Genomic DNA, 24,650 nt, shown 5'->3' on the forward strand with positions numbered 1-24,650 from the left:
TATAAACCACAATAAATACAGCCTGCCTTTAACTTTCTAACAGCATCACTAAGCAACAAGATGCTGTCACGTTAGCAGAAACTTCCCTCAGAGAAGCTGTCAAGTATATCTGGGGTGTGTCCGAGGACTTTCTGTCACCATCATCATCATCATCATCTGAATCATTACAGAAGTGAGGGGAACTACAGGGAGTGGCCCTCTGGTTTATGGCCCCTGGTAAGTGTAAAGTCCTCCAGTTTGAGCCACAGATCCCATTATCAAGACTAACCTGCAGCCGAGAGATCAGAGCCTCCACCTTCACCTTGTCTGACTTCACCTCAGAAGACTTGGTTATTCCTCCTTGTTTGACTTCCTGAGGGCTTCGCTGCTGCTTCCAGGCTACGTTCAGTGACTGGATATCCTCCTCAGAGGCTGTTTTTGAGGGTCGTTTTCTGGAACTTTGCAACCATGTCGACGGCTGTGGAGGCGTCCGGGTTTGTCATGTGTATCATCGGCTGGCTGGTCACCGGAGCGTCGCTTTCTAATGACTACTGGAAGATTTCCACCGTGTCCGGCAGCGTCATCATCTCTTACAGGCAGTTTGAGAACTTGTGGCACACCTGCGCCGAGAACAGCGCCGGCATCGCCGAGTGTCGGGACTTTGAATCTCTTCTCGCCCTCCCTGGTAAGACCACATCATGACCGCCATCCCTGAAACCGCCCTCTCTAAGCTTACAGACATTTTAGAAAATCCCTAGATTTGTTTCTTCAGGACAACTTTTAAATCTTTGTTAGATATTTGCCAAAATAAATGATAAATACGCTTTTCATGCTAGCTGAGCTACACTGAATTAGCTAACGTCTGAAATATATAATGACAACTCAGATCAAAGGACTCTGGGTTAAGATGAGGATGTGAGGCCGAGTTTCTTGTACGACCAACTTCATAAAGCTGCTGAACTGAATCGTACCTGCAGGGTTTGATCTGAGCCGGTTGCTTCACAGAACTTTTTATTCTCATAAATACAATGTGAAACGTCTCTGTGTGGTTCTCTGAACTGTTCCCAAAAAGCAGGTCAGTCTGCCTTGTGGCACAGCTGCTGAACTGGTGGGTCAAAGGTCGGTGGACGTTACAGTCCCCATTTTCCCGCCTAAAACTAGATTCAGATCAGTCAGTGGTTAAACTCTTTTCCATGAAACAACTTTAAACCACATAGTTGATTTAAGAAAATTCTCTTTAAGTAATTTTTCCCTCCATTGTGAGGTTATCTTTTAGCCACCATTTTGAACTTCCTCCTCTACAGGAAGTAAAATGAAAGAAACACAGAAGCAACAAATTCTGCTTCACTTTACTTTGACTTGGATGTTTATTTACAAGGTTTAAAGTAAGTAAGTAAGTAAGTAAATGTGTATTTATATAGCACCTTTCAAGATAAAATCACAAAGTGCTTAAAAAAAAAAAAAAAAAAAAAAAAAACATTGATTAAATGTAATTTTAATGTCCAGGTGATTTTGTTTAGTTCTCGGCCATGTTTGGTGAGATGAACATTTAGGTTTAGATTTTTTTACAGTTTTCAATGATTATTCTGCATCTTATTAAAAATTATCAGTAAAAGTAAATCTGATAAAATCATCTATTCTATACATAACTGTAAGTAAGCTTAGTTTTGTCATTACAATTAAAAAAATGTTAACCATAATTTAATATTTCACCATTTTAAAAAAAATTTTTCATTTGTGACTTTTTTATTCTTTCCCTCATTAAAAGATTAAAATTAAGATCCTGTTTTTTTAGTTTCTAGATAAAAACTAAATATTTGAGGCTGTTATACTCAAATGGAACGGTTTGACTTTTATTTGGACTTGTGGATGAGTTTTAAAGTAAAAAAATATCATATTATTTTGTCTTGAGGTGGTTAGTGTTGAAAACCTGGTGATTTCAGCACGGTGTTACATTCTGGGACTGGTTTGTGTTTGCCAGCTCACTCCTCGTCTCTCCTGAAACTCAGTAGGGTCATAAAAAGGTGCGGCAGGTTTTTATAACCTCAGGTCATTTTTGTTAATAAATTACTTCAACAGCTATAAAACTAATATTCCTCACATTCTTCACTGTTTCTGCTATTTAACATCAGGGCTGGTAAAAATGACGTTTAAACATGTTAAACAGTGAGATTAAGGTAGATTTATTTTTTTAAATTTCTATCTAGCTGTTTTCCTCTTCATGCTAACAAGCGAGTGTAACTACGTGTTCACTGTAAAAACATCAGCGTTGAGTCAGTTTTCAGACAGAAATAATTCCCAAATAAATAGTTTTTAAACTTTAAAGCTTAAATGTAGAGAAAGAGTATTTATAATGCGATTGTTAGCTGGGAACAGATAGCGTGTTACATCATATCAGTTTGGTCTAGTTTTAACATCCTACAGCCTCCTGAAGTGTTGAATTTTCCTCAAACTTAAAAACTTTAATTATGGGGTTACAATTTTCTAACATTCTAAATTTCAGCATATATATATATATATATATATATATATATATTCAAACCCAACTATCATAAATTATATGAAGATATTTAACTCTTTCATGCTCTGTAGTGGCCTCCTATTTAAAGCCTGTTTTTTGGTATATGTGCAGGTGATGATAAGATGTTTGCAAATGATCCACTTTATTGAATGTTAGTTAGTCATCCAATAACACTCGGAATAATAAATTATAAAAACTTCATTTCTATAAACAACTGTAATTACCAAGCTTGTTTCACTTAAACAGGAAAAGTAAATACAGCTTTTTATATAAACATGACAAAATATTTTATAAATATTTCATAGAATACATTAAAAAGCCAAATAAGATTAAAAAAGAAAAATCACTTTCCATGTCTATGGAAGTAAAATATTGTGTGAATAAATTGTTTTTATCTACTGAATTAGATTTTTTAAAAGTTGAATATTCGTTAATTGTAAGAACTTTAGAATATTTTATCATCGATATAAAAGTGCAGCTATAATGTCTTTATACTCATTATAACTTTAATTACTGATGTTAGACAGCAGGTTCATGTTCTGATTTAATGTCTGTTTTGTTTACAGATTGTTGTTCAGTGTTTGTTTACTGACGTCTTCTCTGCCTGTTTGCAGTTCACGTGCAGGTGTGTCGCGCTCTGATGATCATCTCTCTGCTGCTCGGTCTGGCCTGCATGTTCATCTCTCTGCTCGGACTCAAGTGCATCAAGATCGGCTCCACCACCGACCAATCCAAGGCCAAGATCGCCGGAACGGGAGGAGTCCTGGGCCTCCTGGCAGGTCTGTCGAGCAGACACGACGCCCCACATCATCTGGACAGATTTAGATGAAGCTGCAGCTGGGAAGCAGATTGTAGCAAAGAAAAAAAATGCTCTGGAAGAGAGACTCTGCTAATGTGAATCACTACCCAACCTCAGTGTTTTTATTTATTTACGGCTTGTGAATAGAGGGTGAACAGAATGCTGCAAATCTTCAAGGTTTTTTTTGTGTGTAACCTTGAGGGTGTAAAGACACATAGGGGCTTCAATAACAACGGTGGGTGTGGGTCAGACATGCCATTTATTGTATATAACTAAAAGCTTAAAAATACAGAAATGAAAGACAGTATGACAGAGTCGTGCTACGGCTGAGAACCCAAGCAACCGAGGTTATACTACATATAAAACGTAAATCCAATTAATTCCAAATAAACACACTATGCTACAAACTACGTGCAACCACAAACCAAATCACCGTCTAAGTGAACTCCCAGTATCTAGATGGCACCAATGAAAGGAGGACACACCAGCAGCACTAGAAAAGAGGAGGAGACAGGGTTAAAAACTAAAAACAACTTAAACGACCTATACTACAATAAAAAACGTAAAACCAAACCATATAAAAACTAAAATAAATGGCAGCCAGTGCTGTCCCTAAAAACAAAGCACATAAAACAGTAAGCTTCTTATTACAACTTATGGCAGACCCACAATTTAAATGGTAAATGAAAAAACCATCAATTAAAATCATAAAAACAGTGCAAAGAACACACAAAAAAAAGCTCCATCTCACCGGCAGTGAGATGGAGCCACAACCTGCAACCACACCTGCCACCAACCACTTCCTCCTGGTTGATCTCCAGCCCTGTGGATAAATGTCCAGCTACTGAAGCCCCCTAGAGGCCTGCTGCTACATCTGTAACGTCTCTGCAGGAAGTGTTGAGTTTTAGAGCCGAATGATTCAAGAGCAGGAAAGTGAAAGCATGTCAGAGTTGTTATATTAAGGCCCAGAGCTCACGGGCCCCGTGAGTCAGGGGCCCGGGTTCAAATTACAACTACCGCTGACAATTATGAGAGAGGAGCAGCCAAATATTAAACCACTAAAGAGAACTGCAAAAAGAGAAAATAAATAAATAAAAATAAAAATAAAACAGGCCATAAACATCTACAATAACACAAAACACAAAAATACTTTTTAAAGCTGAATAAAAGGCAGAAATGCACAAAAAAGGATTAAAATGGCCAGAAAAAGATACAAATTCATGCAAATATTTGCAAACCTGAGTAGAAAGACATGAAATGACTGGAGGTGTAATAAGGAAGAAATCAGGTGAAGAGAAATGCAAAGTTAAAGTTAAAGAGATAAAGAAGCTGCAAAGTTAACAATAACAGAGTAACTTCAGGAGCAGGATAATAAAAACAATAAAAATACAATAAACTGCTGATTCTAAACAAACTACAAAAGTAAAGGAAACCTAACTGGCATGAGGACAGTTTATCTGACATCTATTTATTTATCTATTTATCATGATGCATTCACTGTCCACAAGATGGTGTGGGAGCATCTTCCACATGGAGGCATCAGCACAATCAGGACATAAAACCAGTTTAAGATAAGAACTGAAGTAAATGTGTTTGCAGGTTTGTGCTGCATCATCGCTTGTTCCTGGTACGGATTTCAAGTAGTCCAGGACTTCAACAACCCTCTGTATGGAGGAGTAAGGTGAGTACTGGCACAAAACTATATTCTGCTTCTTCATCCTAAATATCAGTCATAAAGTCATAAAGTTAGAGGTTAACGGAGAGCTACGCTCATTAATTAAAATGACTAATTACATGAAGTCATTTCTCAGTTATTTATTAATCTTTTTTTATTTTTATTATTATTTAAATGTTGGCAGAATGTTTTTACATCCTTCCTTCTTCAGAAGTTTGAATTTCCAAGTCCATTCTAGCAGGTGTAAACGTACGTTCTACTTATTCCATCAGAAAACACCTGAAGTACATTACAAAAAAACTATGTTTAACATTTTAGAGATGCATTCAGTGTCTTTTGTGAAGCATTTATAGATTTTCTAAATTATTAAGAGAAAACACTCAAGTCAGATAAATAAATAGGTAAATGGATTAATCCATCAATACCACCACGGAAAAACATTAAGAGATACACTCAGCAGTAAATGATAATTAAACAAAATATTATAAATATATAAAGAAGCATTTATATAAAGACTATGTTGAGTATAAGATTGTGTGTTTGAGTTATGGACACGTTGGTAAAGGAAGCGGTCAAGTACAACTGAAACTGTCAACAGCTAAATATTAAAATATTTAGTTACCATCAGTCTAAACAAATGAGAGGGATTGATGATCATCCATCACGCTGTTGCTGTTCAGTTCCACACGTGATGCTACGGCCTGAGTGAGAGAGAGATGTACTGCTGCGCTGGGCCATTTCACATAGGCGGAAGAAAAAGTAGTTCCTGCCAGCTGGGTATAATTTAGAGAATAATCTGATATTAAAGTTACTTTCCACTGTATTCCAGTTTTTTGATAGACTGAATTTTTTATCTCAAATCAGTAAAATATCTATATTCCAACATGAAAATCGATTTTAGAACATAAAAAGTTGGTATTATAGTATCGTTCCGTAAGTATCGATCCGCACATCACTAGTATGTGCAGGTTAAGGAGGATGTGGGGCAGTGGTACAACCATCCTGGAAAATAAGCGTTCGGATGTAAACACTTTACTTTATGAGCTGGTTTCAAAAATGAGCATTTACAGGCTCCCAAAATGCCTAAACCGAGTCTTGCCTCCATGTCGACATTTAGCTGTCAAACCTTCATTTATACAAGATCTACAACGCCTAAAATAAATATAAAATCACAACAAGAATAAATAAATAAAGTTAATAAATAAAAATATAACATATGGAGAAAATTATATCATTATTTAAGAAGTGCACATATTTATTGAAAAATTAAACAAATACACATAAATAATTACATAAGCAACATTAAATGCATTAAGTTTTCTTAGATTTTGTCATTTGTCATCATATATAAAGATGTTTATTCTATTTATTTTGAACTATTAAATGATTTATTTTTATGCTTTTACAGATTTTTCTCCTCAGAAAATGTGTAAAATGTGATTTTGTGGTAACAGAAGTGTGTGTTTGCAGGTTTGAGCTGGGCACCGGCCTCTACATTGGCTGGGCTGGAGCCGCTCTGTCCATCTTGGGGGGGGGGCTAATCTGCACAGCCTTCAAAAGGGCGTCATCTGGTGGCAAAAAAGGGTAACTGCAAGCAGCGCTGACTCCGTTTTATCTCGTTTTACCGTTTAAAGACGTTCTCTGTGTTTTGTTTTGGTGTTTACATAGAGATGATTTTAGGACAGAAAAACATGTTGAAATGTGTGGTGTTGACTCCCTTGTCCTTCTTGTTTTACAGTGGTTACTATGGAAACGCACCACAGAAGGTCTACACTGCTACAGCCAAGTCCGACCCAGATTCAGGCCGAAATTACGTCTAAACAACTACACAAGCGTTAAAAAAACACACACAAACAGATACACAGCTTGTTGTTATTGGGTTTTAAAAAAGAAAAACCGTCCTGTGATTGGACGAGCTGAACGTCTCCCTCTGTCCTCATCACAGACAAACACACTGTCTCATATATTTTTCTACTAACACAGTAAACACAACCCTGATGTGTGATGAAGTTCAGCTGTTTTCTGACCAGTTTCTTACTTGTTTTGAAGTGTTTTTGAGCAGAAATCTTTGCTGCTGAGTTCCTGAATAGAAGCAGATTTGTTGATGAGTGATGGTGATTATAATGAACCTGGACTTTGTTTTTAACTGAATAAAGTTTATACACTAAACGAATCAACAAGTTGAGTGTTTTATGTATAGTAAAGTGACATAACCATGTTATTGTTTTAATTTTAGATGCACATTATGTCATTATCTTAATTCAATTACTTAAAGGTACAATGTGTAAGAATTACTGATATCTAGAGGTAAAGATGGGCACAGAAAATAATTCAAATTCCAAGTACAGCTGTAAATGTATGGTGGTCATCAGTGGCCAAACTTCTTTCAGATATGAACATGTTTTCATCTGCGAGTGGCTCCAGTGGCCTCCTTTTCAAACAAAGCTGGTTCTAAAGCTTTAAAGCTTCACACACACAGTTGTTTGTCCATTTAGAGACACCATAGTGAAAAAGGTGGCACAAATATGGCATCTGTCATGTAATTGGACCCACAAGTAGATTTAAATGGTTAATTCTAAGAGCCAACTCCACACATTTGGTCATGCAGACATGGTGAAGGCGACTGGCTGAAGTTCAAACTCAGAATGAGGGAGAAAGAGGATTTACATCGTCGTTGGTCTGATTATTTACTGGGATTTTCACACACAACCTTCTCTAGAGTTGTTACAACCCTGGCTCTGCCAGAGGAAAAGGGGTGGCAACATTAAAGATAAGAAATAAAATTGTAAAATAAAAAGGTTTATTAAACAACAACAAAAAAGCAATCCCAACAAACTGCTTCTATCGATAACAAATCAAACCTGAGACATAAAGCCGCTCACAAAACTAAAGCAAAAGACCCAAATCAGCTCACTTTAAGGCTTGTTGAAAAGGATCAACCTGGTACATAGCTCATCCAAAAACACACAACACAACACAACACAACACAACACAACACAACACAACACAACACAACACAACACAACACAACACTGAGTCCAGAGACATCTAATGACAGGTTGTACTGAACAATCACAGCTGCCCTGAACGCTCATCAGCAGCCTGCTTAAATAGTCGAGCTCCAGGTGGACGTCAGACGATCGGGCCAATCACAGGCAGGTGATGACAGAGCCAGCCAATCACAGACGGGTAATGGCACAGTCAAGTAGTTGCTAAAGATGCCAGCCAATCACCTGGTTGCAACCAAACACATACATTTACAGACAAAGACCAAATCCTGGGGCTGTAGCTAGGGTTTACAGAGAACGGTCTGAAGAAGAGAAAATATCCAGCGAGCTGCAGTTGTCTGGACCAGAATGTCTGGTTGATGTCAGAGGTTAGAGGAGAATGGGCAGACTGGTTAGAGATGACCAACCAAGGTCTGCAGAACAGCATCTCTGAACACACAACACATCCAGCCATGAAGCAGATGGGCTCCAGCAGCAGAAGACCACATCTGGTGCCTCCCGTCTGTCTTTGGTCATTTTGAACGATGTGTACATGTTAAAAACATGCTGAGGATTTTCTCACGTCTCTTCATGATGTGTTACATTTGATTCCCTTTTTAGCTGTGTGGTCATTTTGTAATTTGTTAACACATTAATGTGTTAGTTGTCTTATGTTCAGCACTTTGTTCAGCAGCAGCTGTTGTAAAGTGCTTTATAAATAAAGTTGGCTTGGCTGGCTTGTATTTCCTCTTTATTAGTAGGAAACAGACACGTTGTACCAACAATACAGTCAGATGAAAAACAGTGTCTTTATAAATCAATAAAAACCTCATTAATTGTATAAAACAACCCACCATGTGCACTATGTGTGATTTAGGTGTGTGTGTGTGTCCTGTAATCTCCTGTGTAATAACGATGATTAATGCAGCAGTAATCCACCTGGGTCTCTCTACCTGCTGACAGGCAGGACGCTGGATTAAAGCTCTTCACCGTCTATCTATAGACACGTGCGCACACACTGCAGACTGGATCAGAACTGCTGCTCAACCTTCAGGCTGCCTGTGCACAAACTCCACATGTCAGAGGTCTGCACACATCTTCAGTGCATGTGCACACTCCTAGTCCATCCATCCATCTCCTACACCCAGTTATTCCAGTTCAGGTTCATAGTGTGGAGGCTGGAGTCAGCCACTGTAAGGTGGGCAATGGGTACACCTGGACTGGTTTCCAGTCCATCAGGACCAACACAGAGACAAACTGTGGTGACCTCCTCTGTGGTCCTTGGTGAGGCGGCTCTTGGTGTGGACAGATCCCCAAGAAATCTGCTTATCGACATGCTTATCTTCAGCGATGATTTTATACTCATGTTCCTGATATACTGATATATATCAGTATATCAGGATATATATGAGATCTATTATGATCTAATGAAATGGTCTATCTACGGTCTAATGAAATGGAAGGAAGCAGAGGAGGAAGTAGAGGAGGAAGCAGGCCGTGGGGATAAAGTGAGAGCTTACAACTGAACCGTAAACTTTCTCCTAGTGTTTGGGTTTAATCTGGAGCCGTTATGCTGACGGAGGTGGAACCAGCTTCAATCCTCTCAGTTGGCTCATTCCCAGGAAGTCTGCATCTGTCTGGATGTTGTTCTCAGAGAGGAGGAGGGAAGGACCGCAGCAGCTTCCAGGGTTGGTCAAAGTTCACATCTGAGACACCTGATTGGCTGATGGGGCTGTTTATATGGAGCTTCTCTGACCGGCGCTGGTCTCCTCCTCTCATTCACCACCTCTACAGCACAGGTGAGCCTCACTGATCCCAGCAACGCTGGTTTCTGGAGACAGGGTCGGTAGTTTGGGTTTAACAGGCTGAACCAGAATCAGAAAACAGACTATGTCTGTGTTTTCAGAGTATTTGTGATTTATTCTGAACCTGAGTGGAAATTTATTCAAGGATAATCTGACATTTGGGGTTTAATCCAAACAGGAAAAGAAGTTTATCGTCTAAATTCAGTGTTTTATTGTTTTGGTCAAAATGTCAGATTGTTGAGTTTTATTCTAGGTCGATCATGAAAATTTTTTTATTTTTTTTATTTTTTTTCCAAAAACTCAGCAAGAAAGAAACGGATAAAAAATGAAGTCAGTGACGTGTTTTTGTTTTTATTACATGTTTTTCTGCAGCTGAGAAGAAAAACCAATCCTCATCAGGCTCAGATACAAGTTTACCGGAGAAAAAAAGTTTAATATTTTGATTAATTTTCATTCAGGATTTAAAGTATTTTATATTCTGACGCAGTATTTCTCTCCGGTGACGGTGAAGTAGTGAATTTGTTGGCGTTTCGTGCAGTGAGGACAAACACATTGCAGACGTCTTTAATTGGATTAAGAGGCTAAACTTCGTAAAGTCTGATTTAATCTGAATCATCTCAACTCCATTAACTCAACTTGTTTATGTGTGTACACAGAGAGGAAATAAAAGACCAAAGATGAAACAAAAACCCTTAAATGGGTGTAGCTGTGGTGTAAATGTTCCGTTATTGTACAAATCATTGTTTTTGATGGTGTTTTTATGTTTTTTTCACACTGCTTCTGTCTTTCTGCTGCATGACTCGTAATGCTTCTATTTTATTCTGTAGTATTATTTTATTATTTCCATGTTTACTTATTTATTTATTCTTCCACTCAGAGTTCTTGTGAAGTTTTTATTTTGAACCCTCATGCTGTCACAACGATGAGCTTTTATCTGTTTACATTAGGATTTAATATTTGGTCAAATGTTTCGGCTGGTGGTGCTTTGGCTTTTTTACATTAATATCTACATACCTGCTAACATGTGATTTAGAAAACTGTTTCATCTGGACTCACATGCAGGGACTCTGTGGGTATTTATCGGCCACGGCTCTGATCGATTCATGGGAAGTCAACACCTTGTAAAACCTTTAGATATGGATGCTGCATTTGAGGCTGAAAGGGAAACAGCTGACTCTGTCTTTGCATTAATACTGAGCTAATAGCGAGAAAGATCCATTTCATCATCCACCCTGCTGTGTAGGCTGATGTGTGTCAGAAAGTAACTTAATTACTTCAGGAAGTGGGGTGATCTCATCGCTACACGTCGCCTGTGCAGGCTCGTCCTGTGGAAGGTGGAGGTTCCTGCTGGGAATGTGAAAGGATTAACTGGCTGGTTTTGGTGGCTGTACTGGACTCACAGGAACAAAGTGAAGACATTTAGTTTTTTGAAAAGAGGTCACATTGAACTAAAGATAAAACTTTAGTCCTTTCCTGAGAGAGCATTCTCTTTGGTTATTCAGTCTATTTGCTCTCTCTCTTTCTCCTGGACGTCACCGAGCAGCGGCCATAAATGCCACAGATGAAGGGCTGCAGAGCCTGATCTCCAAACGAAAAGAGACACCTTACCTCTGCAACAGGAACTGGACTGAGCCTGAATATGAGCAGAGGACGTACAAATTACAACCAAAAATCCAACTTTCAGGGAGATTCTCTCTTTTTTTTTGGTTTAAAATTCTAATCTGCTGACTCAGATTTAGCTGAACTGATGGTCTTTTCTCTGACTAGCTTTTACTCGTGGTGTATTTTTCAGATTTCTGGGCATGCTCAGTGAGGTGATGATGTTGCTGCCAGATGAAGTTTGTTGTTCCAAACGTTCTGGTTGCTGCACAGTCATGTTTGTGTCTAACATGAAGTGTAAAATGAAGGTGATGAAGCAACAAGCATCGTGTCATCAGCTGAGTGACCGGTGCTGAAGCTGTAGAGATGAAGATGCCCTGCTTGGCTTTAAGTCTTGATATAGTGGAAACTTTGTTAACCCGATAAAAGCTTTTCAGATAAAATAGCATGTTTAAGACAGGATGTAGCACATTCTGAAAATACTCAGACTATGTACTTGTTGCTGACTCTGTGATGTTTTATAAATCTACCAATATGACCAAAGAACACAAAGAAACCAAGTATTAACATGTTGTTAGAGGTATTCTGCTGACGAACCACAACATGGATGACCCGACGGCTCTGCATGAATGAAGGGCGTGCACTCCCAGCTGAGAGCTCGTGTCTTTGTTGTGCTGCTCTGCAGGATTATCTCAGCTCATCTGACAAGTCTAAATCTCTGGACAGAGGCTCTGTCTTAATCCAGACCTAAGCTTGCTTTACTCCAGCATTTGCTTTGCACAGAATCTTTATGTTAGAACTGAACTGACAGCTCAGCAGGTCTTCTGCTCCGCTTTCTCTCTCCTGCTCTGTTAATCATCAGAAGAGGATGATGGAGGAAACTTTTTCCTGGAGTCATGCATTCACTCTGCAGCTGCTGCAGCATGAACATCTGGATCATTTAAACATTGTAAAGCTTCTAAACCTGCTGGACGGTGCTGCTTTCTGTGTGGACATTTGTTAAGATTTATGTGCATTACTTAATCACATTTGTTTGTCTGATTGATGATGATGATGTTAATTTGTGTCTCTGTCTTCCCCTTAGGCAGCGCCGAGCAGCTTTTCTTTCAATCTTCACCAACATGAGTCCAAAAAATGTCATTTTCAAGAAAATCTGCAAAGATAAGTCGGTGAGGAAATTCTCTCAGGTGTCAGACAGATGTGAGGTTTTCCTCCACCTGTGGTTGTCACAATGCATGAGCCACATTACAACATCGATGGAACGTTTACGTTTATTTATCTATTTTAATTACTCGAATGCTTTTACTTTTATTTAGAAATCATGTGTAGGATTGGCACCTACACTGATCTCTCCCACAGGTTTTCCTTATATGAAGGGCTGCTCAGTGTTTGGCAAATAAGAAGAAATAGTTTTGCCATAAATTCAGAGAAAATGTGTCCTACTAGAGGAAATTATGTTCTGATGAGACTTTTTAGCAGAAATGTGAAGCACTTCAGATCAGAGCTCAAGCCCACAGTCAGATGAGGAATTTGATGGACAGGGTTTCCACAGCAGAAGGACACTACAATTAAAACTGTCTCAGTGGTTCCTGCTGGTTCAGAGGTCAAACCTCATGTAGTGTCTTCAGGAAGAAAGTCTGGTGCTGCAAAGACCAAAGATCTTTATGGACCAGAACCAAAATACTGTTTACATCAGTGATCTGGAGTGTGGACACAATGTTTTAATGTCGGCAGTTAAAACCTGAATGTGCAGCCATTTCCTAAACCATTTTATAACATATCGTTCAGTGTTGGTGGGTCCTGTAGAGAAAAGCTGAAGGAAGAACTCGTCATCAGAGTTCAGCATACACCAGCTTAAATGTCACCAGGATTTCACAATCATAATCTGATTTCATACAATAATTAATTGATGGTTGACATAATTCATCCCTGGGCCTGATCGATAACACCATAAATGTACTGAATCATTGTGAGAAACAGTTTTACTGAAACTGACATGAAATTCATGACATTGAAGCTCAAAGTAAAACATTCTGATGACAGCTGAACACAAATCTATGCATCTTCTCAGGATGTTTTAGTTTTCTTCTTAAAGCTGTGATTTAATCTGAAAACATCTTTAAACTAATTTTTCTTTTTATAAAAAAAATAATAAAGAGAAAAGTTTCACATGCTCTTATTGGGTCCCATATGCAGATATTTTACTTGTTGTGCATTTTTATTGCATTTAAAGGAACATTATGACTTTTCTCTTTAAATTTTGTAATTACATGACTTTATATGTCTTTATCTTCATTTTTTTCTTTTTCGAAGGAAAATTAAGTTTAACGGTTTTTTGCTTTCTGTGATGTTTTGTATGCTCCTCTTAGTCTTTTTTTATGGTGATAGCTTGTTTATCGTTACGTGCATTTAATTCTGCTCAGCTGCTCGGCAGACTGATGCTCAGGAGGTCAGTGTGTGACAGCTTTACGACACCTCGCAACTTCCCTGAGGCTCCGAGCTCAGATGGAAACTCAGGGGTTTGATTCGTGTCGGCCTCAGCTCATACAATCATTGATAGTTTCTTCTCTGTTGATCCCTTGTGTTCAGGTTGGAGTGTATATGGGGAAAAGAGACTTTGTGGACCGTGTGGACTCTGTGGATCCAGTGGGTAAGTCTCAGACTGTCCATCATCAGGAACATGGTAGAGGTGGCGTTGAACTAATACATGCCAGTCAGAAATTCCCTCTTTAGAAATTCGTGTTAATGTTCTCATATGATGGAATCCGACTCAGATCTGGATGAACTCTTCATTTTATTTGTTAGTAAAATCCAGTTTTCCTTTTCAGACCTGCAGCTGCAAGTTTCTACTGTGTTTTAATGCTGTCCATGACATAAAGAGAATAAAGTGATGAAGAGTTTCTGGTTTTATTTGCCCCATTGTTCCTATAAAACATTTCTTCAGATGTGTATCACTATGGGGCTGTGTTTTGTTCTAAATCCTCCAACATGCCCTGCTGGGACAGGTCAGAACCAGTCTGGCCCGTACCCTCTTCTTTGCCTTGTGTTGTCCCTGGAAAAGATGTGTTCTTGAAGGCAGCATCCGGTGACCTCAGTGAACTTTTCTGCATTAATGCTGCAAAACTCTGATCCCACCGATACCATCACAGAACCCTGATCCAGTCCTAAACCATCACAGAACCCTGATCCAGTCCTAAACCATCACAGAACCCTGATCCAGTCCCAAATCATCACAGAACCCTGAACTAGTCCCATACCATCATAGAACCCTGATCCAGTCCCAAACCATCACAGAACCCTGATCCAGTCCTAAACCATCACAGAACCCTGATCCAGTCCCAAACCATCACAGAACCCTGAATCTAGTCCCATAACCATCATAGAACCCTGATCCAGTCCTAAACCATCAAACCATCACAGAACCCTGATCCAGTCCTAAACCATCACAGAACCCTGAATCTAGTCCATAACCATCACAGAACCCTGATCCAGTCCTAAACCATCACAGAACCCTGATCCAGTCCTAAACCATCACAGAACACAAATCTAGTCCCAAACCATCACAGAACCCTGATCCAGTCCTAAACCATCACAGAACCCTAATCTAGTCCCATACAATCACAGAACCCTGATCCAGTCCTAAACCATCACAGAACCCTGATCCAGTCCTAAACCATCACAGAACACAAATCTAGTCCCAAACCATCACAGAACCCTGATCCAGTCCTAAACCATCACAGAACCCTAATCTAGTCCCATACAATCACAGAACCTTGATCCAGTCCCATACCATCACAGAACCCTAATCCAGTCCCATACCATCACAGAACCCTGATCCAGTCCCAAACCATCACAGAACCCTGATCTAGTCCCATACCATCACAGAACCTTAATCCAGTCCCATACCATCACAGAACCCTAATCCAGTCCCATACCATCACAGAACCTTAATCCAGTCCCATACCATCACAGAACCCTGATCCGATCCCAAACCATCACAGAACCCTGATCTAGTCCCATACCATCACAGAACCTTAATCCAGTCCCATACCATCACAGAACCCTAATCCAGTCCCATACCATCACAGAACCCTAATCCAGTCCCATACCATCACAGAACCCTGATCCGATCCCAAACATCACAGGACCAGGCTTTTGGACTTGTTGGTGTCAACAGTCCAAAAATCCAGTTTAAAATCCAGTCCTCGAGGGCTGTTGTCCTGCAGATATTGGATGTTTATTTACTAGAACATCTGATTCAAATAACTTGGATCTCCACCAGCTTGGTGTCAAGTTCTGCACAAGTCTGTTAAAGAGCTGATCATTTGAATCAGATGTGTTGCTGCATGGACACATCCAGTATCTGCAGGATACCAGCCTTCAAGGACCCTGGTCTAGATGCGGGTGATTGGTCTGACCGCATCCAGGTTTCCATGTTCCATCCCAGATGCCTCCGAGTCCAAAGAAGTCGACTCCGCCTCTGAAACTCTGGACCCGGTTTACCTGCAGCTTCTTTTTAGTGAATATAACTCTGTTTGGTAGAGCTTGTTCATGTGGTTCTGTCGGCTGTTGATGGTTTGATTGGTTGAGAGTTTTTAAGTTGCTGGCTTAAAAATACAAAATTGCATGAATATTACAAATTAGAGAAAGTTGCTTCTGTAGAAGATGAAATATCTGGACTTCAAACAGTGTGTTGGGGTGTTGGTGACTAAGTTTGATTTAAATAGAAAAATATGACAGATTGAATGTTTCATCGTCTGGAACAAATTAACTGGTCTGCAGAGGTCTGATTTTCTGATGGTCTTGTTTAATCTTTGGAGTCATGTTGTTTTTCACCACTAGATGGAGTCGTTGTTGTTGATCCTGAGGCTCTGGAGGGGAGGAAAGGTGTGTATCCAAACACATTTATCATTTATATCATTGGAAATCTTGATCCAGTTCACATTTACACATTACTTACAAAACTTTCTGTAAAAATGTCTGAAACAGTCTAACCTCATTGTTTGTGATGGTGATAAACAGAAACATGCTGGAAATGCCTCCTTCTTCTTTCTCTGCTTGCAGTGTTTGTCACCCTATCCTGCACCTTCCGCTACGGCAGAGACGACATGGACGTGTTGGGTGTTGCCTTCCGCAGGGAGCTGTACCTGTCCACCCGACAGGTGTACCCGCCCCTGCAGGACCGCGACAAGGGGGTCCACACCAAGATCCAGGCTAAACTTCTGCGCAAGCTGGGAAACAACGCGTACCCGTTCTTCTTCGAGGTGAGATGTAATGGGACACCTCAGCTGAGTCTTCCCCTCACTTATATAAAAACAAAGCTGTAAGGGAAGCAGATGTAAAACAAAGATGCATACAGAAAAGAAAACAGAAAATTATCTTTTAAAAAGCCTGAAAGAAACATCGAAGTGGAAAGGAACTGAATGTTTAATTGGACTGTTTTTGGAGTTCAGAAAACTTTCCCTTTGCATGTATTTGAGTCTGTTTTTATGTCTTCAGTTTCCAGATAACCTGCCTTGCTCAGTGGCCCTCCAACCTGCACCCCATGATGTTGGCAAGGTGAGATCCTCCATGTTGAATCAAACCTGCAGCCTGAGCTTCAGGTTCAGCACCTGGTTGTTAGTGGTCCACGTTTTTACCTGGATATGTTACCATGGTGATGCAGCCAGGGCCTTGGTGGATGTCCCCATCATTAAGAATAAAATGAGTCATAAATTCAGGAAAACAGTATTTTTTTGTTTGTTTTTCAAGTGAAGGCTGTGTGCTTCCTTTCAATCTTACTCAGTAGATTCTAAAAATAAACCATTCATGTCTGAGCCTCCCTCTCTAGAAGTGGAAATGTTGCTGTTCAAGCTGCAGCAGCCGTAAAGTAAAACATCTTCTCTCCTCTGCTGCAGCAATGTGCGGTAGAGTTTGAGATCAAGGCGTTCAGCGCTGAGAGTCAGGACGCAAAAGTACGCAAACGGTGAGTCCTGATGCATGTGTGTGAAACTGGAGGAGAAAGAAATCCAGTTTCCTCATCACCTGGTTCTGTGTTTGGTCCGACAGGAGCACGGTGAAGCTGATGCTCAGGAAGGTCCAATACGCTCCAGAAAGCCAGGGCGAGGCACCTTCCGTTGAAACCACCAAGGACTTCATCATGTCGGACAAGCCGCTGCACGTCAAGGCCAGTCTGGACAAAGAGGTGGGCTGCTTCTCGTTAACCTTCTGATTGACACACTCAGTCTTTCAGAGAGAGTCAGGATGCAAAGATGGTCTACAGATGTTAAGATTTTCTGACTCTGCATCTCATCTTCAGCTTTACTACCACGGTGAGCCCATCAAAGTTAATGTCAGCATCAAAAACGACTCCAACAAGAACATCAAGAACGTCATCATCTCAGGTAAGCTGGACCACATCCCTCAAAATATCCAAACTGCTGTGAACAGAGTCTGAATGTGTGGTCTTCCCCAGTCGACCAGGTCGCCACGGTGGTGCTGTACTCCAACGACACCTACGTCAAATGTGTAGACATTGAGGAGTCCGGGTAACAGCACACTCAACATTTACACCACTAATCTGGACAATGTTTCTGGTCCATTTATCATGAAGAAAAGGCTTCTTTAAAAAAAAAACTAGTAGAAGAAATCTTCCTTCTGTGAGTTACATCCCAAATACACAACAGCTACCGTTTAAGAGCTTTACCTCACCGGAGATACACCAGGACAAGTTTCAGTGTAGGTGCCAAAACTCCACATGAGCACCAGATGTTACCCACAAGGAAATTTCTGTAATCTGAGTCCAGTCCAGCACCTTGTATGTGCACCTGCACATTTGGATCTATATGTTATACACCTGTGTCCTTGTTCATGTCAGGGATTCAGTTTCGGCCGGAGCGACGCTGCAGAAGGTTTATAAGATGCTGCCTCTGCTGGCCAACAACAGGGAGCGGCGGGGCATCGCTCTGGATGGCAAACTGAAGCACGAAGACACCAACCTGGCGTCATCCAGCGTGTATGTAGGCCATGGAGCTCCAGCTCAGCAGAGGGTGTCAGGCTGAGACCCTCAAAGTTAAGATGTTTGTGTTTGTGTTTTCAGCATCAAGGAAGGTGTGTTGAAGGAGGTTCTGGGAATCATGGTATCATACAGAGTCATGGTGAAGCTCATCGTTGGCAGGTCAGTGTTTTAAAGAATAGGTCCTGATTTTTTATTGTTTTTTATTGTTCTGATTTTCATCTTTGTCTCCATCACTCTCGCAGCATGATGGGATCGAGGTAAGTTCATTATTTACTCTGTTTAATTCGGTGGGGAATGATGAAAAGTTCAGCATCTTCTTTTGGTTTGGTTTGCTTGAACAATGAATTTTACGGAAGCGTCCCAAACCACCTGGACCCGGTGATGACCCCTTCTAACCCTGAACAAGGGGTGTTATAGCCTAAACCACTGTTTAATCTGTATGGGGACGGCAGTGGCTCAGGAGGTAGAGCAGGTCTTCCAATGACCGGAAGGTTGGCGGTTTGATTCCCACTCCCGCAGTCATCTGTCGTTGTGTCCTTGAGCAAGACACTTAACCCTTCTTGCCTCCAGTGTTGGCATCACTGGTGAATGAATGTGGATGAATGTTCGGTGATGGTCGAAGAGGCCGTAGGCGCAGACTGGCAGCCACGTTTCCGTCAGCCTGCCCCAGGGCAGCTGTAGCTACGTAGCTTAGCATCACCAGGTATGAGTGAGGAGTGGATGATTAATGGATACACCATGTAAAGCTATTTGGGTGCCTTGAAAAAGCGCTATATAAATCTAATCCATTATTATTTGTTGTGATTTCATGTAACCATGGCAACCAAATTTTAAAAAAGCTTGAAAGGCTCATGTAATTTAACTAAGATTATGATTTCAAATACTATCATTTCAAGTTAATTTTTTTTGTTTGAAACCAGGAGTTCTGATAAAAGTAGTTCTGAAAGATTTACAGACCTACCGATCTCAATTTCACGTCTTTTAGAGGCAGCATTTGAGCGTGCAGCATTTAGGTATATATATATATATATATATATATATATATATATATATAAATGACTTAATTTTATGTTTACTTCTATAAACTTTCATCTTTCTTTGTCCGCCTCCCAACTTTGTTTTATACTGATTATCATATTTTTTAAAAAATGGGACAATTTTTCAAGTTTTTTGGAAAAAAGGTGTTTATAATACTGTAAATCTTCTCCAGTTCATTAAGCCGGCTCAATCCCAGTTTTACTGAATAAGAAGTATTAATGAACAAACACATTTACATTCTTGCTGCTATTTTCTTTGTGTTGCAGCGAGGTCGGCCTGGAAATTCCTTTCAGACTGATGCATCCCAAACCAGATGCAGGTAAAGCATTTTAAACCATTTTGTTTTTTTTAACGTGAGGAAAGTATTATTTTTTTCATCAGGCCTCATGAAGTACATTCCTGTTGATGAAAACATTCACACAATAATCTTTCTGTTTTTCTCATCTTTTTCTTCTTCCCTTTGCTGTCGACAGTGAGGGACAGGTAAACAAGCAGAATTATTGTCTTGTTTCACTTGTTTATTTATTCGAGGTTCAAAGTGAACAGATTCATTTATAAAGGGGTTGAAGATGAGAGGTTTCAGATCAGACAGCAGGTTTGCTGAGGATGAGTATTCTTGTGCTTGTGTTTTTGTTGTCGCTCAGTTTTTCCAGGAACAGGATGTTATTCCCGGATCTTTTATCACGGCATCAGCAGAGTCCTCATCAGCAGCATCAGCTGTTCTGTGTTTGACTTTTTAATTCTGTCTATATGTTTTGGGGCGATTCTGCTTCTGTGTTCGGGAAATAATTCAGCACAGACGTACCTGGAATTATTATTTTGATGTAAAAGCTTCAGTTCCATTAAGACAGGATTAATAGAGTGGGATTAATCTCTCCGATGGTTTCTGGTCATTTAATTCATCATTCTGAACAGATTTAGGAATTCTCAGAATTAAACACTTTCACCAAAAATATGCGCTAAACAGAAAACCAGCAGGAATCAGAAAAAACCTGCAGCTAAATTTTCATTTTGATCATCTTGACCTAACAGCTGAGGACATGAAACCTAACTCAGCACTGATCAATCCTAACACAAATAAAGCGAAAACCTTTAATTCTCTCATTGTGGTGGCACCAGGCAGTAAATCTGGTTTACTCTCACCAGACTATTTATTTGGTCCATCATATAGTCAAAGACAACTTTAAAAATCATGGAAATAATTTCCACACAATTAAATGATTAATTTTTAAGATGAAGCTGTTTTGTTGTTTTAATCCAATATACTTTATTTGGATCAATCTAATTCATTTAGGTTTGTTAGAAATTTGTGTTTTTTTTTCTAGTTTGACCCAGTTTAACTAATTTTATATTACCACTATGTACACTAATACTCTAGGTTGATCCAGCTTAATTTGCATGGACAAAATTAATTTCAGATCATTTTCCAATCTCATCGAAAATGCTAAAAAAATGACTTCTCTAAATAGAATGACACTAAATCATAGAGAAGGTTTTATTAACCCTGAGAGACTTGATTTATCCTCACCCCTTGTTCCAGTTCAGGGTCGATGGAAGCTGAAAACTATTCCAGCAGTTAGCCGGTACATTGGACAGGACACCAGTCCATCACAGGACCAACACACAGACACAAACAACCACAGAATTTAGTTAGATTGTCTTTGGGTAGTGGGAGGAGGCTAAACACTTCCCCAGCCAAGGCTCGGACCAGTGACCTTGCTGTGAGGCAGCAGGACTAACCACACCACCATGCAGCGTAAAGTTGGAAATAAATTATTTAATTATGTGGAAATTATTTCTAAGATTCCTTTGAGTTCGTTCAACAAAACAAAAAACAAATCGACTTCTAATGTTTGGCGCCAAAGGAAGGAATAAAAACACCACAGCAGACCTTCAGAGGTCCAGCTCCACATGCTGCTTCTGAAGTGCATCTTATAAATGATTACTGTATCCATGTTTGATCAGTACTTTTTATTTGGATTGTTGGTGTTTTGATTTTAGGCAGGTGGACGTAGTATTATGACTGACGAGTGTTTCACAGTATTAATCCCATCCAAGCCAGGAAGAGAGCCGTGTTTTATTCTACAATTTGATGCTGTCTTCAGTTTGCACTTCTGTTCCCACCATCAGCTGATTCTGCTTTTTTCAGTGAGTTGGAGGAGGAAATGGTGTTCCAAGAGTTCAAGCGCTCCTACCTGAAGGGGATCGTCGGGGATGATGAGGATGAGGAAGGCAACGTGTCGGGGGGTGACGACATGGCGCCCAAAGAGAAGTAGAGGGGAGTCATGGCAGCTGAAAGGTTCAGTCGACTCTGAGTTTGTGGTAGAAAAAGCTGGAACTTAATTAAACGACCGTCCTGTAATGTTATATGTTTTCTGAATGAATTTAATCTGCTCCCATCCTCCAGCCTTTCTGTCAGTCTGCAGCTCGACTGGTCGTCAGATCAACATGAAATAGTTTCAGTTACAGGAGAAAAACATGATGAGTGAAGCAGAAGTAAGACAACAAGAACTGACAGTCGCAGAACTCTGTTAGCATTTAGGCTAACATTTTGCATACCTCCAGCAACGGTCCTTAAATTGAGAAAAGTAACCCTTTAATATGATTTGTATGATTATTTGTAGTGCTGTAGTATTTCTAGTGGCACAGTTAAAAGGCTGAATCACATATGTTCAGATTAAAAGTAACTTAAACACCTTAGGGGTTGGGGTCATGTCATGTCTGTTTTCTACAACAACATTTTGATTGTTTTGTGAGCTGCTGTTATAGTAAAGCTAAAGCTTGAATGTCTCTAAGATAATAAAAGTTTTTCTGTATTTGACTTCTGCCGCTGCTCAGTTTACATTCATGTAGAGATCTGCATTTTACTTGGCACCGAAGAAGAAGTGCCGCTGTGTTTTTCAACTCTGGGACAATAAAAACTGTCTGATATATTCCTGAATCCACTGTTCTTTCTTTCTGTGATATTTTATCATTCTGGTCTGGATGGTTTCTATGAGTCCTATGATCTATGTCCAGGAAAATTCTTTCTTTGAAACCAAATATCTCCACTAACTTAACCAGAAGGTTGGGTTACAAGAGCAGCAGCTTAAGCATGAAAAGCCCAGACTTCCCTCTCTTCCAGCTCATCCAGGGTAATACTGAGGTGTTCCCAGCCAAGAGACATAGTCCCCCCCCCCAATGTTTCCTTGGTCCTTCCCAGGCCCTCCTTCTGGTGGGACATGTCTGGTACACCTCATCAGTGAGGTGTCCAAAGGGTGGAGGAGGAAGAAACTCATTTTGGTCATTTGTATCCCCGATCTTGTTCTTTCAGTCACTACCCATAGTTTGTGACCATACATGAGGGTAGGAAAGTATCTACTGATCTACGTAAAGCTTCGTCTTTTGTCTCAGCTCCTTTTTCACCATGGCAGTCTACTGCTGGCTCTGCACTCCTTGAGTCCAACCTGTCTGATCCTGAAAGTGACCTAAAATAGGAACAGGGCTTAAAGAGTATAGGTGTGTTTTATTTAATTTACTAGCAAAACTAAAAGTAGCTTGAAAGCATTTTTTTTTTTTTTTTTTTTTTTTTTTTACTCTTATGGTTAGAAATTCATTTAAGTTTCTAGCATGTCATCACCTTTAAAAGTAAATAGCAGAACTATGGAAAACAAGATGATCCGTGAGCATCTCCATCAGTCTGCAGCTCAAAAAGAGCCTTTTCAGGTCCACTTTCAAAATTCAAAACTTGTTTCTTGCAAAACTGAACTACACGATGATTTTTTAAAATAATTTTATTGTATAAATTTACAAAGTACAGTTCAGGTAATATTACTTTTCATTTGAAACTGACTCACCGAAACAAAATGTTTGAGCACTTTAAATTAAAGAATCCACTTTGGTTGCAAGTTAATGTCATTTACTATTTATGCATCACACATTTGAAAAGACATGCAGACAAAGGCTCTAAAATGAAGCTTCTGCAAGCAGATCTCAAGGATTAAATGTAAATCTACTCTGAAGTTGCAAAGTGCTTTTAACACATTTAACATTGGAGTGGCTCTGAATCTCCACAACAGTCAGACATATGCAGATGTCAAGCAGGCACATACAAGCAGATGCAGCGTTGAATCAGAAGTGTGAATTTATCTCTACATTTAAAAGAGGGGTATTTTTCTTAATGTAATTTTTTTTCCTTTGGTTTAATCTTAGCTTTAGCATGTAGGGCTTGCGTTTTAAAAAGTTTAAGGTTGATTATCTATATTAGAGAGAGAGAGAAAGAAAAGGAAAAAATTCACATTATTACATAGTTTGAACCTGAAAGAAGAAAGGAGGCAGTGTGGTAAAAGTGATCTAAGGAGGTACATATTTTGTCTTTTCATTGAATTCTGTCAAGTTTGATTCCCAGCATTTCATAGATTAGAAAATAATTGTTAAAACATGTTGAAAATGTTTTTGTGTGGGACAGAAATCCCAACATGATGGCCCACTGGAACCAGTAGGCCTACTGTATAAAAATCGGCCACTGTGAGGTTCAAAAAATGCTATAAGTATTAGCATCAAATTAGCTAACATTGCTATCTAGCTTTGAAGCTGTTAGCTAGCTACTGTGAATATGCTTCATTCATTGCAAAGATGATTTTATTCGTACAGCTCAGGCTTTTATGAAATTTTCTTAGAAATAGAAGATGTGGACTTGGTCAAGAACCAAAATGTTAATGTTAGGGAGCTACTCACTCACAGAACATTAACAAGTTAAGCTAGCCAAACTGAATTTATTTCATAGCGCCACGCTGGAACTCCACACCGCCAGTGTATTGATTTGTTTAAATTGTAATGTTTGGCTTAAAAATGAAACTCAGAACACACGAAATACTGCTTTATACAGTCTTTAAACAAAACAGCTCCTGTGTCCTGGGCTTTGAGAAAAGTTCATCGTTTGCATTGAGGTGCTTTTCTAACTTTAATGTTTGTTTGTTCCAAGTCTTTACAATCATCCTATTTTATTTGCCTAAAACACAGATTTAAAATGTTTCTTTGATATTAGTCCTAATTATAAAGTCTGAATATCTCATTTTAATAAATTTTAACCTGAGCAGGACATTAGGAACAATGAATGACAATCCATTAAACAGTGCAGTATAATGCCCAGAATTACAATTCTGGATCTCATATGGGTGCCAGGGGAGAAATACGACTAATTAAAGCCAGGAGGATTAAGTCAATTAAGTAATTCTTAACCGGTCAGCATGATGACATCAGTTCAGGACA

General features: G+C 39.5%; 2 protein-coding genes across 3 annotated transcripts; both read left to right on the plus strand.

The window, feature by feature from the left end:
* Positions 1-310: 310 nt before the first annotated feature.
* Positions 311-7,133, plus strand: cldn15la (claudin 15-like a). Its single transcript, XM_041993573.1, has 5 exons — positions 311-664; positions 3,115-3,279; positions 4,899-4,980; positions 6,445-6,558; positions 6,713-7,133. The coding sequence occupies exons 1-5, from the start codon at positions 448-450 to the stop codon at positions 6,792-6,794; spliced, it is 660 nt and encodes a 219-aa protein (XP_041849507.1). The 5' UTR covers positions 311-447; the 3' UTR covers positions 6,795-7,133.
* A 2,547-nt stretch (positions 7,134-9,680) lies between these two features.
* saga (S-antigen; retina and pineal gland (arrestin) a) lies at positions 9,681-22,221 on the plus strand. Of its 2 annotated transcripts, XM_041993534.1 has the most exons (17): positions 9,681-9,760; positions 12,450-12,534; positions 13,955-14,015; positions 16,208-16,252; positions 16,430-16,629; positions 16,865-16,924; positions 17,263-17,330; positions 17,414-17,549; positions 17,664-17,748; positions 17,820-17,892; positions 18,222-18,359; positions 18,444-18,521; positions 18,605-18,619; positions 19,667-19,719; positions 19,874-19,883; positions 21,550-21,699; positions 21,808-22,221. In XM_041993534.1, exons 2-16 carry the CDS (start codon positions 12,487-12,489, stop codon positions 21,674-21,676), a joined length of 1,197 nt encoding a protein of 398 aa, XP_041849468.1. In that variant the 5' UTR covers positions 9,681-9,760; positions 12,450-12,486; the 3' UTR covers positions 21,677-21,699; positions 21,808-22,221. The 2 variants fall into 2 exon arrangements, with proteins under 2 accessions (XP_041849468.1, XP_041849467.1); XM_041993533.1 differs by having other exon boundaries at positions 21,550-22,221.
* The last annotated feature ends 2,429 nt before the right edge of the window (positions 22,222-24,650 follow it).

The sequence above is a fragment of the Melanotaenia boesemani genome, chromosome 8, assembly GCF_017639745.1.
Source record: "Melanotaenia boesemani isolate fMelBoe1 chromosome 8, fMelBoe1.pri, whole genome shotgun sequence".
Classification (NCBI taxonomy): domain Eukaryota; kingdom Metazoa; phylum Chordata; class Actinopteri; order Atheriniformes; family Melanotaeniidae; genus Melanotaenia; species Melanotaenia boesemani.